Consider the following 12,803-nt stretch of genomic DNA (forward strand, 5'->3'; position numbering starts at 1 on the left):
AAGAAAAAGGAGGAATTGGAATAAATCCGGAGGATTCTGATGTTCCCAGGGAAGGGACCAGTCCCTGCCCCCCCGGAAGGACCCAGCTGCTGGTTTGGTTTGGTTTTAGTGTTGGAAATTCCCGTTTCTCTCTCTGGTTTGGCCAGGACTGTCCAGGATGCTCCAGCTGCTGGGGAGCCGTTCATGGAAAGTGAGTCTCCGCTCCATGGGAATCTCCTCAGCTTCTCCCGGGCCTCTGCTGGGCATTCCCAGAGCTCTGAGCTCTCCAGGCCTCCCTCCTTTCCCAAAGGGAAGGATTCATACTGAGGAGGAGGTGAACCCTTTGTTCTTGTTCCTTGTAACCATAAAAATCCCCTTTTTCCCGTGTTTTTGGCCACCTTCAGCCTGTGCCAGGACACAGGAATTCCCTGGATCCACCAGTGCAGGGGCACGGGGCAGGAAAGCTTTGGGAGGAGTTTCTGAGGAAAATGGCTCGTGGGAGAAGTTTGCCCTGTTGGAGAGGCTGGATGTGGCAGCTCCTGAGCATTCATGGAATCCTGGAATGGTTTGGGGGGGGGAAGGGACCTTAAATCCCACCCAGGGACACCTTCCATAGCCCAGGTTGCTCCAAGCCCTGTCCAGCCTGGCCTTGGACACTTCCAGGGATGGAGTTGGTGCCATGGGAGGAATCTCCCTCTGTGCATAACGATTAATTTTGGAGATTTTAGGAAATAATACGTTGGAAAAGCTGCTGTCCAGCCCAGGGGCTGGAATTTTGCTCCAAGGTTCACAGGGTGTGGTTTTCTCCCTCTGAACCTGATGCAGGAGGGATGGAAAACTCCTGGAGAGCCGTGACAGGAGCACAGGGGAGGGATGGACCAGGATGGAAATGAGGAGGATCAGGAGCCTTCGTGTCCCTCCTGATCCCTCTTAATCCCCATTTTCCCGACCACTCAGCCAGGAGCCAGGGTTGGTTACTTGTGTTTTTCCAGCTGCCAAGTCCATTTTTCCTGCCTGGATCACGTTGAGGACACTCCTTTCCTCGAGCTGAACCAGATTTCAGGGAAGTTGTGTAACCCCATCAATGTTTAACGAGGGAAAGGAGAAGGAAAGGCCACAGGGAAGCGAGGACCAGGCTGGGATCCATCCCCTGCCCTGAGCAGGGAGGTCTGGGGGAAAACACACCCCCAGGAGCCCAACTTGGGCCAAAACATCCCCCTGACACGCAGGGAACATGGGAAATTTGGGGGGATAAGATGGAAAATCTCCGGTTATTCACCAGGACAAGGTAGGAAGGATCCAGGGTCCAGCCACAAAGGGGTTGGGAGGTGCTCCAGCTTCAAACAAGGTGGGAGTTACCACTTGGATGAAGGGTTTGATTGTTATTGTGATTATGCCCCACCCCTGGCAGTGGTGCTCCGTCCCTGGAAGTGTCCAAGGCCGGGTTGGATGGAGTTTGGAGCAACCTGGGATAGGGGAAGGTGTCCCAGGAGGTGGAACCGGGTGAACTTTAAGGCCCCTTCCCACCCACATTCCATGATTCCACTTAAGAGTCATGGATTAATACCCAGACAGCTGCTCTCCGAGGCGTCTCTGCCTGCTCCTGGCTCTCCCATCCCGCGGGATCATTGATTTTCATGGATGTTTGGAGGGGGTAATGAGGGGAGAGGAGCTCACTCGATACGGAGCGGGCACAGGGAAAGGGCAGCACGGGGGGGAGTCTCCCTGCCTGGTCCCTGACATTTCCCTGGTGCTGAGCCAGGGAGGGGGGGGGAGAGGTGAGAGCAGGTGGGGCTGGGAATGGCCCAAAAAGCTGGATTTGGAGGCACTCAGGAGGCAGGAGAGGGGTCACCCCAGCCCCGGCCCCCCGAGCGCTCCCAGCTGCTCCTGGGGCTCTGCCGCCTTTCCCAGCTCCAGGGATGAGGCCTCTCCATGCCTGCTTCCCACAGGGCAGCCCTCGGGTGTCTGGAGAGGCCAGAGGGAGGAGGAGGAGCTGTGGAATTGGGGAGGTTGCTCCACACCTTAAATATTTCAGTTCAACTGAAGGAGCAGGAAAAAAAGGGAGGAAAAAAGCCAAGTGCTGGAGTGTTGTGACAGAAACGTGTCCTGGCTGTTCCCAGGGAATGGGGGGACCACGGATCCATGGGAAGGGATCTGTCCCCTCCTTGGGGATGCTGGGAGCAGCCACAGTCCTGCCTGTCCCCAACTGCTCCAACACCCAAGTGAATAAATGGTTTTAGTATCGTGTTGTGTTAGAGAAGGACCACGGCCGGAGGGGAGGGATGGGGGGGATTGGGGGAAGAAATTCCTCCCTTGGAGCAGCCTGGGCTAGTGGAAGGTGTCCCTGCTCATGGCAGGGGGTGGGACTGGGTGGGGTTTAAGGTCCCTCCCAACACAAACCAGTCTGGAATTCCATGAAAACCCATCTCCCGGGGGACCCCAAGGCTTAAAACCAAGCGTGAGCTGAAGAGCATCATCCCTTCCCATCCCGTGTCCTGCTCTGGTCCCACCAGGCCTCTTTCCAGGGCCCGTTGGCAGCAGCTTCAGCCCCATTCCCGGCCCATTCCCAGCCCCATTCCCGCCCCCATTCCCGCCCCCATTCCCAGCCCCATTCCCACCCCCATTCCCAGCCCATTCCCAGCCCCATTCCCGCCCCCATTCCCAGCCCCATTCCCGGGCCCATTCCCGGGCCCATTCCCAGTCCCATTTCCAGCCCCCTTTCCAGCCCATTCCCAGCCCCATTCCCACCCCCATTCCCAACCCCCTTCCCAGCCCATTCCCAGCCCATTCCCAGCCCATTCTCAGCCCATTCCCAGCCCATTCCCAGGCACATTCCCAGGCACATTCCCAGTCCCATTCCCAGCCCCGTCCCGCTGCCACCCCCTGGGCCAGCACACAGTGACAACGCCACACGCGGGGACACGGGGCCACCTCTCTCTCATTGAAGCCCGGGAGGGTGGGAACCGCTGGAGAAGGAGGGTGGGAGGGGCTGGGGAGGCTTTGGCAGCGCCGTGGGAAGCTGCTCCTGCTCCTGCTCCTGCTCCTGCTCCTGCCCGGGGCTCCCGCTGTCCCCGGCCCGGCGGCTCGGGGGACGCGTCCTGGGGAGGCCACCACCCACCCGGGGCCTGAACGGGACCCTGTCCCCGTCCCTGCCCTCCGGGGGGGCACCCGGCCGGGGCCGTGTCCGTGTTCCCTGGGGAGAGACGGAGGGAGAGAGGGGTGAGAGGGGTGGGGGAGCCCGGCAGCGGTGACAGGAGGGGACAGAGAGGGGACAGGGCTGGGTGTCACCTCTGCGCCGCTCCCCGGGGACGTTCCCGCTCCACAGGAGGGTCACCCGGCCCCAGCCCTGCATCCCACCCTGCTCCGTACCGGGCTCTGGGCCGCTCACAGCCCCGGCCTGCTCCTGTGCGGGGGGGGCTGCGGCTGCCCCTGGAGGTGTCCTTGGAGGTGCCCGTGGAAATGCCCGTGGATGTGCCCGTGGAGGTGCCCACGGATGCATCCACGGCCCGGCGCCGCCGCTGCAGGATGGATTCCAGCTGCCGGTCCCGGCCCTTGGCGCTGCCCCGGCGCCCGCTGCACCTCCGGCCCGGCCTCCTCATGGCACCCTGGGACACGGCCGAGGGGCTGACGGGTCACACCGGGCACGGGGACCCCCCCCCAGGGCGGTGGGAGAGGTGTCCCCCCGTGGGACGGGGCCGCTCACCAGGATTCCCTGCAGCTCCAGCACCGCGCTCCTCCGCTTCCCGGCCACCGGGTCCTGGGAGGGGAGGGACGGGGAGGGGGGCTCATCCTGCTGCTCCTGCTCCTCCCTGGGGCTGCCGGTGCTTCCCAAGCCCGCCCCGGTCCCAGGAGCGCCCAGGGACATTGTTGGGGCCCATCCCTGCCTACCTGGCCCAGGTGTGCCCTGTCCTTGGCTGGCCGCAGGACCACCCCGCTCCTGATCCGCTCCATCATCTCCTGCACGGCCCGAGCTCTGACATCCTGGGCTGGGACATCCCGGGCTTCCGGGTTACCTGCACAGGTACCACCACGCTGAGTCCCCCCAAGCTCATGACATCCCCCCCCCCCGCAGCCCCCCATGCCCGGGGTCCCTCCCTTGGCCGTGGCCCAGCGTGGTCCCACCCTGCCAGGGCCATCTCCCCCCTGTGCCGGGCGGGACAGGGGTGCTGAGCACCCTCCTTTGGGGGGCGGGGTCTGCAGGGCGCCCCGAACCCCAAATCGGCCTCTCCCACCCCGTCCTCCCTTTGCCCGGGGGTCCCCCATCCCCGTGGCGCTGTGGGGCCCCCCCGGCACCGGGAGCCCCCCCCGGCACTTACCGTGTTGCCGCTTTGCCACCCCCTTCCTCTGCCTGATGGCGGCGAGGGGGCTGCAAGGGAGAGGAGGGTGAGAGCTGCCCCCTCACCCCAAACCCGTCAGCCCACCCTGCCCACTGCCCCCCCAGAGAGGGGCGGCCGCACCCCCAGCACGGCCAGACACCCCCAGCCACCGAAACCCTGCTGGGGACTGACCCCCCCATCCCACACCTCCCGCCGGGGACGATGCCCGGACACGGCTCGGGGACAGCCCAGGGACACAGCGGGACACAGCTCGGGGACAGCGTGTCATGGCTCGGGGACAGATCGGGGACAGCCCGGCACGGCTCAGGGACAGCCCGGGGACAGCTCAGGGACAGCCGGACACGGCTCAGGGGACAGCTCGGGGACAACCGGGCACGACTCTGGGACAGCCCAGACACAGCGGGACACAGATCGGGGACAGCCCGACACGGCTCGGGGACAGCTGAGGGACAGTCCGGGGACAGCCCGGCATGGCTCGGGGACAGCTCGGGGACAACCCGGCACGGCTCGGGGACAGCCTGGACACAGCGGGACACAGATCGGGGACAGCATGGCACGGCTCGGGGACAGCCCGGGGACAGCCCGGGGACAGCCCAGGGACAGCCGGACACGGCTCGGACACAGATCGGGGACAGCCGGACACGGCTCGGGGACAGACGAGGGGCGGGTGGGCCCAGGTTTTCCCCCATCCCGCGGTGTTCCCTGTGGCAGCCCCACGCCGGCAGCCCCCGGGGTTGCTGGGGCGGTGCCCGGGAGGTGTCCGGAGGTGCCCGGCGATGTCACCTACTCCACGGGGACAGCGGGGCCCGGCGGCGGCAGCGGCGGGGGCGGCGGGGGCTCGGGGGTCCGGCTCTGCGGCGGAGGGTCCCGGGCCAGCTTCTCTCGCAGAGATCCCACTGGAACGGGGTGGGATTGGGGCCGGTGACCCTCGGAGCCCGAGCCCACCCGGCCGCGGGCACCTCCGTCCTCCCTCCGCGCGGGGCAGAGCACCCACCTTCCTCCTCCAGCCCCCCCAGCCGCCCCTCGGCCTCCTCCAGCCTCCTCCTCAGCTCCAGCTTCTCCTGCTCTGCCTCAGCCAGAGCTTCCCGGGCCCGATCCAGCTCCTCCGGCTCCGGCCGCATCCGCAGCTGCTCCTCCAGCTCCTCCACCTGCGGGATGGGGGATCCCGGGAGCTGCGGGGACCCCCGGGCCGGCCCTGCCGGGGCGAGGATGTGCCACAGCCCCACAGATCGGCCCCTTGGCAGGAACTTTAGGCGGCTTTTAGGACAAATCCCGCTGGGTGATGGAGCACTCCCAGTGTGTGGGGCAGCCCCATTGTGGGACCTGAAATGCACTGGTGGAAATCCATGGAAGAACCTCTCCAGGGTGGGCACAGGGAGCGGGGATGGAGGGGTCTGATCCCAGTCCCAGCCGGTTCCCGCACCCAGCGGACCCACCCCCGGCCCCAGGGCCGAGCTGGGACCCGGCCCTGCTCCTCACACCATGTGCTCCCACCGCCGGGGACAGCCCCTCACCCACGGGGACAGGCTCCCACCCCCAGGAACAGCCCCCCACCCCCGGGGACAGCCCCTCACCCGCTGCCGCTGCTCCTGCCTGGTCTCCTCCAGCTCCCGGCTGAGCCGTCCCAGCTCCTGCAGCGCGGCCACCACCCGGGCATCGGGCCCGTCCCGCAGCAGGATCGAGCTCTGCCTGTTCGCCTCCTTCTGCTGCACCAGCATCTGCCCGCGGGGCCGGTTCAGCGAGGGACCGACCCCCCCGGGGCCACCGAAATGCGCTTTGGGGGCACTGGGGACAAACCCCACCCGGCCCCGTGCCAGGGTGGGTGCCCGGGAGAATCCCACCCAGCCCGGGATCCAGCGGGGTGGGACGAGCACCGGGGTGCCGAGGGATGCTGAGACAAGCACCCCCCCCCCCCCGCCCTCCCACCCCCCCGGGGGTGCCCCCCGCCCCCAGCACCGCCCGGGCTCTGCGGGCACCTCGTGGGCGAAGGCTTCGGCGTGGAGCCGCAGGTCCTGCTCCAGCTCCAGCTGCTCCAGCGCCTCCCAGTAATCCTGGGTGACGATCTGGGACACTGCCGGCGACAGCGGGGGTCGGGGGGGGGCGGGACCAGCACGAGGTGACACCTCGGCACAGCTCCCCCCCCCCCGCGGGTGGGACACCCCCTCCCCGGCCATCCCCCCGCAGCTCCCGGCCTTTGGCTGCACCAGTTCGCCGGACGGGGCGGCACTGGGGGCACTGGGAGCTGCCAGGGGCTGGGCAGAGACCGTGGGCACCCCGCTCACCTCTCTTGAAGGACCTCAGTGCCCGCTGGCTGGTGCCCAGGGCCGCCCGCAGGCGCTGCCGCTCCTCCTGCTCCAGCTCCAGCTGTGCCGGGACAAGCCCCCCCCCTCAGCCCCGGGTTCACTGGGGGGTCCCACCGTGCCCAGCCCACCCCCCCCGGGACATCAGGGGCTGTAGAGGGGGGGTCTTCCCTCCCAAACCCCTGCCCTGAGCTCAGCGAGGAGCCCCGGGGATGAGGAGGGGACAGGGAAGGAGGAGGAGGAGGGGGGTCCTGCCCGGCCGGGGGTCCCGGGGGGTACCTGGGCCTGCAGGTGCTGGTTCTGCCTCTGCAGCTCCCGGACCTGCCCCGTGAGCTCCTCCTGCTGCTCCAGGAGCCGGGAGAGCCGCTCCTGCGGGTCTGGGAGCAAAGGGGGGCGCGAGGGATGGGAAAGGGGGGAGCGAGGGGTGGACTCAGTCCCCAGGTCACCCCTGTCCCTGCCGTGTCACCAGGGGCCCTGCTGGAAGCTGGATCTGGGAGGTGACCCGGAGGGAAGGGCATTTGGCAACGGGGGTGAGACCCTCGGGACCCCCGGGGTCGTGCTCAGCACCCCGAACACCCCAAGGGTGACCCCAAGGGTGACCCCAAGTGTGACCCCAAAGGTGAGCCCAGGGGTGGAGTCCGAGGATCTCCCGCACACGGAGGGTTTGGAGGGAACGGGGTGACCCCGGGGCTCCCTCCCCGCAGAAGGGCACCTCTCCCAGGGGTGCAGCCCCTCGAGGGGTGCTCCCCCAGCCCCCCCCCGGCTCCCGCAGGCTGCGAACAGCCGGAATCGCTGACGCGGGAAAACGGGATGGGAAAGGGGAAGCGGGAGGAGCTGCGCTTTCCCTTCGCCGTTCGCGGCTCGTTTCGGTGTCGCCTTCGCCGGGTTTAACCCCGGACGGGGCTCAGGCACAGCCCGAACGGCGGCGCCGGGCCGAGCCGGGCTTAGGGGACCCCTGGGGACGGGATGGGATGGAATGGGATGGGATGAGATGGGATGGGCTGGGCCGGGACCCCCCCCGGCTCACCTGGGAGCTGCTGCCCAGAGCGCGGGGCAGGGTCGGGGTCCTCCTCCGCGGTCACCCCCTCGGGTGTCCTCCCCTCGGGTGTCCGGACAGGGCTGAGCCACCCCGGCCGCGCCTTCTCCTGCTGCCCCTGAGGGGGGAGAGAGATCCCCCATCAGAGGGTCGGGGTTCCCACCGCACCCCCCGAGCCGGCCGCGCCGGGGGGATGCTCTGGCACCCCTGTCCCTGCCAGGGGAGGGTGGTGGGGTGGCTGCCCCCCCTTACCTGTGCCGCGAAGGCCTGGACTCGCTGCCGGCACAGCCGCTCCAGCTCCACCTCCGCCTCCAGCGCCTCCAGCTCTGCCAGCAGTGCCTGCGATGCTGCCGGGGGGCACACGGGGGTTCAGGTGCCCGCCAGGCCCCCAGCGCGGGTCCTGCCCACGGCCACCCACGCCCAGTGGCTGGCAGAGCCCAGCCGGGTCACCCAGGAGCAGGGCTGGCACCAGGCTCTGTGTCAGGGCAGGGATTTTCCCGCTGGCATCGTCACTGACAGGGCCTGTGAGGGGCTGCAGCTGCCCCGAGACCCCTACAGGGATGTGCCGGGGGGGGAGCGGGGGGGGGAGGGGGGGGGGGGACGGGGGGGGGGGACGGGGGGGGGGGACACGGGGGTGGGACAGGGCTCACCTTCCTCGAGCTGTGCCAGCCGCCCCTCGGCATCGCCCAGCTCCGGGCCGAGGAGTGGGTGCAGCTGGGGGAGAAACGGGCATGAGGAGCCAGGTTGACACAGCATTCCACTGGCACAGCATTCCATTGGCTTAGCTTGGTGCTGGCAGGGTATTGCATTGGCACAGCACAGCTTTGGCATGGCACGGAAAGGACATGGCATGGCGTGGCACCGGGGTGGAATTCCGTTGGCACAGCACGGATTGGCAGGGCACTGTTTTGGCATGGCATTGGCACAGCATTCCATTGGCATGGCATCAGCATGGCCCTGCTTTGGTGTGGCACGGCATTGGCACAGCATTCCACTGGCACGGCATTCCATTTGCATGGCCTCGTGTTGGCACCAGCATTCCACTGGCACAGCATTCCATTTGCATGGCCTCGTGTTGGCACAGCATTCCGCTGGCGGGGCATTGCATTGGCAGAGCAGGGAACGGAGTTGGTGAGACGTTCCACTGGCACGGCATTCCATTGGCGTTCCATTGGCATTCCATTGGCATTCCATTGCCACGGGGCACTGCCAGGTCCCGGTGAGACGCTGCCAGCGCTGGGGATGCTGTGCCTGTGCCACCCCCAGCCTCAGCCCCCGGAGCCGGGACACCCAGCCGGGATGGGGGGGGGACACGGGGGGCACCCGCCCTTCACCCTCCCCGAGTTCCGGGGGCGGGAGGGGGAAATCCGATGGAAAGCGATTCTGGAAGCGATACCTGTCCCGTAGCTGTCTCTGCATCCTCCTCTTCTTCCTCCTCCTCCTCCTCCTCCTCGCTGCTCCCGGACTCCAGGATGGCTGCAGGGAACCGACGCGGGGGGTGTGAGGAGACACGGGGGGCCAGGGGGGTGACACGGGGGGGTGGCCGGTCCCCGGCAGCCCCGGGTGTGCCCGCGGGGCGCTGGGGTGAAGGGTCTGGGGGGGGGGATGCTGTGAGACCCCCACACGTACCGGGGGAAACGGCCCTGGGGACAGTCCCGGGGGGCCGGGGGTCCCCGATGCTGGGCCTGGGGACAGCTCTTGTCCCCAAGTGCTCCGGGGGTCCTCGTGGCGTGGGGGGGGGGTTTGGGAGGGGCTATTTACCCGGCTCCCCCCGGGCAGCTCCCGGAGGGGCTGAGGTGCATCCCAGCCTCCCACCCTTCCCGGAATCCCTAATCCGGTGGGGCGTGAGCTCTGGAATCTAAATCCCACCTGCCTCCCTCACTTCCTCCCCCCCACCCCCACTTTGTAATCCACCCCCCTCCCCACCCCGGACCTTACACCCCCCGTGGGACCCGCGGTGCTGTGAGTGAAGACCCCCAGGACCCTCCGCCGGGGAGAGAAAATCCCCCTCCAGCCCCAGTTCTTGGCTGGTTTCACTCCCTGCAAACCCTCTCCCAGGGGAGAGAACTGGGAACCCTCTGGTGCCCGGAGGCCACGGTGGCGGCCACAGGGGACAGACAGGCAGACAGACAGACAGACAGAGCCCCCGGCCATGCCTGAGCCCCCCCAGATCCCCTGGAGCCGAACCTTACCTGCGAGGGGCCCCCCCAGCCCTTGCCCAGCCCCGGCCATGGTGGGGGCTGCGGCCCCGGCCCCACAGAGCGGGGGGAGCTGCCCCTGCCCCGGCTCTGCCTCGTCCTCCCGCTGCTGCAGGGAAGTGAAACCACCCCCTGGCCCCCCCCCGGGAGGGGGGGCCCCGATCCGGGCAGGGGGGAACCGAAACCTGCCCCGCCCCGGCCGCGGGTGCTCGGGCTGGGGAGGTGCTGGGGACCCTGCCCGGGGAGCTCTGAGGGACCCCCCTGCCCCCCATGGCATGGGAACTCCCCAAAATATGGAAATGGGGTGTTTTGAGGAGGTGCAGCTCAGTGGGGGGATGTGTGTGGCTGCCTGTACCTCTGCCTGTACCTCTGCCTGTATTGGGCAGCATGGACTGGGCAGGGGCTGCTGCTCCACAGAGCCCCTGGGGGTCTCCAGGGATCTCCAGGGGTCTCCAGGGATCTCCAGGGGTCCCTGGGGGTGGGAAGGGCAGGGCCACAGCAGGGAGCAGCAGAGCACAGGGATTTGGTGACCACAGCGCTTTATTCCCCAAGGAAAGGAGATTCCTCCCGGTTCCAGGACACCCCCCGTGCCCACCCGGCAGCCAGGCCCTGGCAGCCCCTCCAGGGGCCCTCGGGTGGTCTGTGGGGATCCGGCGGGGGGGGTCACAGGGCCGTTCCCACTGGGCCCTGCTCGGGTGCCTTGGCCTCGCGGGGGTAGAACTCGGCCAGGATGTTCTCCGGGATCCGCTTGAGCAGCTGCTTGGGGAAGATGCGCAGGAGCTGCCAGCCCAGGTCCAGGGACTCAAAGATGCTCCGGTTCTCGTAGGGGCCTTGGGAAGGGAAGGGAGGTGCAGGAGCCGGGGGATGCTGCGGGGCCGCCCCAGGCCCCCCGTGTGGGGCCCCCCCCAGCCCCCAGCCCCCCGCGTGGGGCCCCCCCGCTCACCCTGGGAGATGAACTGCTTCTCGAACTTGTGCAGGAACTCCAGGTACAGCAGGTCGTCGGCAGACAGAGCCTCCTCCCCCACCACCGCCTTCATGGCCTGCACGTCCTTCCCGATGGCGTAGCAGGCGTACTGGGAGGGACACGGGATACAGGGAATGGGGGGGCTTGGGAGAGGTCTCAGAGCCCACCCAGGGACACCTTCCACCAGCCCAGGTTGGCCTTGGACACTTCCAGGGATCCAGGGGCAGCCACAGCTTCTCTGCCCAACCTGGGCCAGGCTCTTCCCTCACAGGGAAGGATTCCTTCCCAATTCAAATCTCCCCTCTTCCATTTAGAAGCCATTCCCTGTGTCCCGTCCCTCCCTCCCTTGTCCCCAGTCCCTCTCCAGCTCTCCTGGAGCCCCTTCAGGCCCTGCAAGGGGCTCTCAGCTCTCCCTGGAGCCTTCTCTTCTCCAGGGGAACCCCCCCAGCTCTCCCAGCCTGGCTCCAGAGCAGAGGGGCTCCAGCCCTGGCAGCAGCTCCGGGGCCTCCTCTGGACTCCCTGCAGCAGCTCCACGTCCTCGTGCTGTTGTTCCCCAGGGCTGGAGCAGCTCTGAACCCCCCCAGGCAGGGGCAGAGGGCTCTGAAGGGACAAACCACCCCCCTCCCCAGTGTCCCCCAGCCCTCACCAGCTGGTTGGAGACGTCCCCGTGGTCCTTCCTGGTCATTCCCTCCCCGATGGCCGATTTCATCAGCCGGGACAGGGACGGCAGGACGTTGATGGGGGGGTAGATCTGTGGGGCGAGAGGGACCCCCATGTGTCCAGCACCCACCCCCTGCCCTGGCCACCCCCATCCCGGTGCTCCAGGGTGGTCTCCGGGCCCCCCAATCCCTCCCTGGAGCCGGGAAGGGGCTCGGGAACGAACCTGCCGGTTGTGGAGCTGCCGGTCCACGTAGATCTGCCCCTCGGTGATGAAACCCGTCAGGTCGGGGATGGGGTGGGTGATGTCTGGGGGGGGAACCGGGGTGCTGTGAGCCCCCCACGTGGGGGTGGCTGCTCGGGACACGGCCATGCCCCGTGTCGGGGGGTCACCGGGGCAGCACGGCCCCCATGGGGCTGGTACGGGGGGTCTCGGTGCCACCCCCCTTCCCAGGAGCCGGGCACCCCAAGGGGAACTGATGAAGGGTGGCTTGGATGGTTTGTGTCCCCTCTGGGGACACCCTTCTCCCGCTGGGGGGGCCCAGAGGGATGATTTGGGGGGGGATGATAACCCCAAAGCACCCCAGCGAGCACCCAGGGCTTTACCACCCCATGAGCTCCCAAAAACCGGGTTGGAACAATCCAGCATTTCCCACCCCCGTGCTTTCCTGGCACGGGGCAGGCCCGGCCCCGCCGCATCCCCTGAGTCCCCCCCGTGACCCCAGAGCCCCCCCCGTGTCCCCAGAGCCCCCCCCGTGCCCCGCTGACCGTCGTTGGGCATGGTGAGGATGGGGATCTGGGTGATGGAGCCGTTCCTGCCCTCCACCCGCCCCGCCCGCTCGTAGATGGTGGCCAGGTCCGTGTACATGTAGCCCGGGAAGCCGCGCCGGCCGGGAACCTCCTCCCGGGCCGCCGACACCTGCAGGGGGGGCTGCGCTGGGGCCGGGGGGGCTCCGGCGCCCCAAAAACCCCGAGAACGCCGGGGGGCACCGGTGCCACAAGTGCCCCGGGCACCCCCAGCGACCTGAGCGCCCCGAGCACCCCAAGAGCCCTGGGAACCCCACGTGCCCTGGGCATCCCAGGAGTCCTGGGAACCCCATGTGTCCTGGGCACCCCGAGCATCCCAAACACCCCAAGAGCCCTGGGAACCCCAGATATCCTGGGCATCCCAAGAGCCCTGGGCACCCCACGTGTCCTGGGCACGCTGAGCATCCCAAACACCCCAAGAACCCCAGATGTCCTGGGCACCCCAGGCACTCCGAGCACCCTGGATACCCTGAGCACCCCTGGCACCCAAAAATCTCCTGGGCACCCCTGGTGGGTTGGGCACCC

At 67.9% G+C, this 12,803-nt stretch overlaps 2 protein-coding genes across 2 annotated transcripts; both read right to left on the reverse strand.

The window, feature by feature from the left end:
* Nucleotides 1-2,917: 2,917 nt before the first annotated feature.
* On the reverse strand, nucleotides 2,918-9,951 carry LOC113962082 (shootin-1-like). The gene is made up of 16 exons (XM_027672895.1): nucleotides 9,845-9,951; nucleotides 9,049-9,128; nucleotides 8,303-8,366; nucleotides 7,905-7,999; nucleotides 7,644-7,770; nucleotides 6,896-6,993; nucleotides 6,599-6,680; nucleotides 6,293-6,387; nucleotides 5,891-6,034; nucleotides 5,311-5,464; nucleotides 5,104-5,212; nucleotides 4,296-4,345; nucleotides 3,868-3,992; nucleotides 3,683-3,736; nucleotides 3,349-3,584; nucleotides 2,918-3,077 (listed from the first exon to the last, which is right to left on the reverse strand). Exons 1-16 carry the CDS (start codon nucleotides 9,882-9,884, stop codon nucleotides 2,918-2,920), a joined length of 1,713 nt encoding a protein of 570 aa, XP_027528696.1. The 5' UTR covers nucleotides 9,885-9,951.
* A 422-nt stretch (nucleotides 9,952-10,373) lies between these two features.
* On the reverse strand, nucleotides 10,374-12,429 carry LOC113962081 (V-type proton ATPase subunit B-like). Its single transcript, XM_027672894.1, has 5 exons — nucleotides 12,240-12,429; nucleotides 11,698-11,780; nucleotides 11,461-11,565; nucleotides 10,794-10,923; nucleotides 10,374-10,680 (listed from the first exon to the last, which is right to left on the reverse strand). The coding sequence occupies exons 1-5, from the start codon at nucleotides 12,337-12,339 to the stop codon at nucleotides 10,514-10,516; spliced, it is 585 nt and encodes a 194-aa protein (XP_027528695.1). The 5' UTR covers nucleotides 12,340-12,429; the 3' UTR covers nucleotides 10,374-10,513.
* Nucleotides 12,430-12,803: the final 374 nt, after the last annotated feature.

Source organism: Neopelma chrysocephalum, unplaced genomic scaffold (genome assembly GCF_003984885.1).
Source record: "Neopelma chrysocephalum unplaced genomic scaffold, ASM398488v2 Primary Assembly neopelma1_104200, whole genome shotgun sequence".
NCBI classification, from domain to species: domain Eukaryota; kingdom Metazoa; phylum Chordata; class Aves; order Passeriformes; family Pipridae; genus Neopelma; species Neopelma chrysocephalum.

Excerpts from the sequence above, each read along its gene's own strand:
- LOC113962081 (XM_027672894.1), bottom strand. The coding sequence starts at position 12,339 with ATGTACACGGACCTGGCCACCATCTACGAGCGGGCGGGGCGGGTGGAG. Across the intron at positions 11,781-12,239 it reads CCTCACCATGCCCAACGACG|ACATCACCCACCCCATCCCC; the intron begins GTCAGCGGGGCA and ends TTCCCCCCCCAG. Across the intron at positions 10,924-11,460 it reads GGGACGTCTCCAACCAGCTG|TACGCCTGCTACGCCATCGG; the intron begins GTGAGGGCTGGG and ends TGTCCCTCCCAG.
- LOC113962082 (XM_027672895.1), bottom strand. The coding sequence starts at position 9,884 with ATGGCCGGGGCTGGGCAAGGGCTGGGGGGGCCCCTCGCAG. Across the intron at positions 8,367-9,048 it reads CAGAGACAGCTACGGGACAG|CTGCACCCACTCCTCGGCCC; the intron begins GTATCGCTTCCA and ends TTTCTCCCCCAG. Across the intron at positions 3,737-3,867 it reads ACAGGGCACACCTGGGCCAG|GACCCGGTGGCCGGGAAGCG; the intron begins GTAGGCAGGGAT and ends CTCCCCTCCCAG.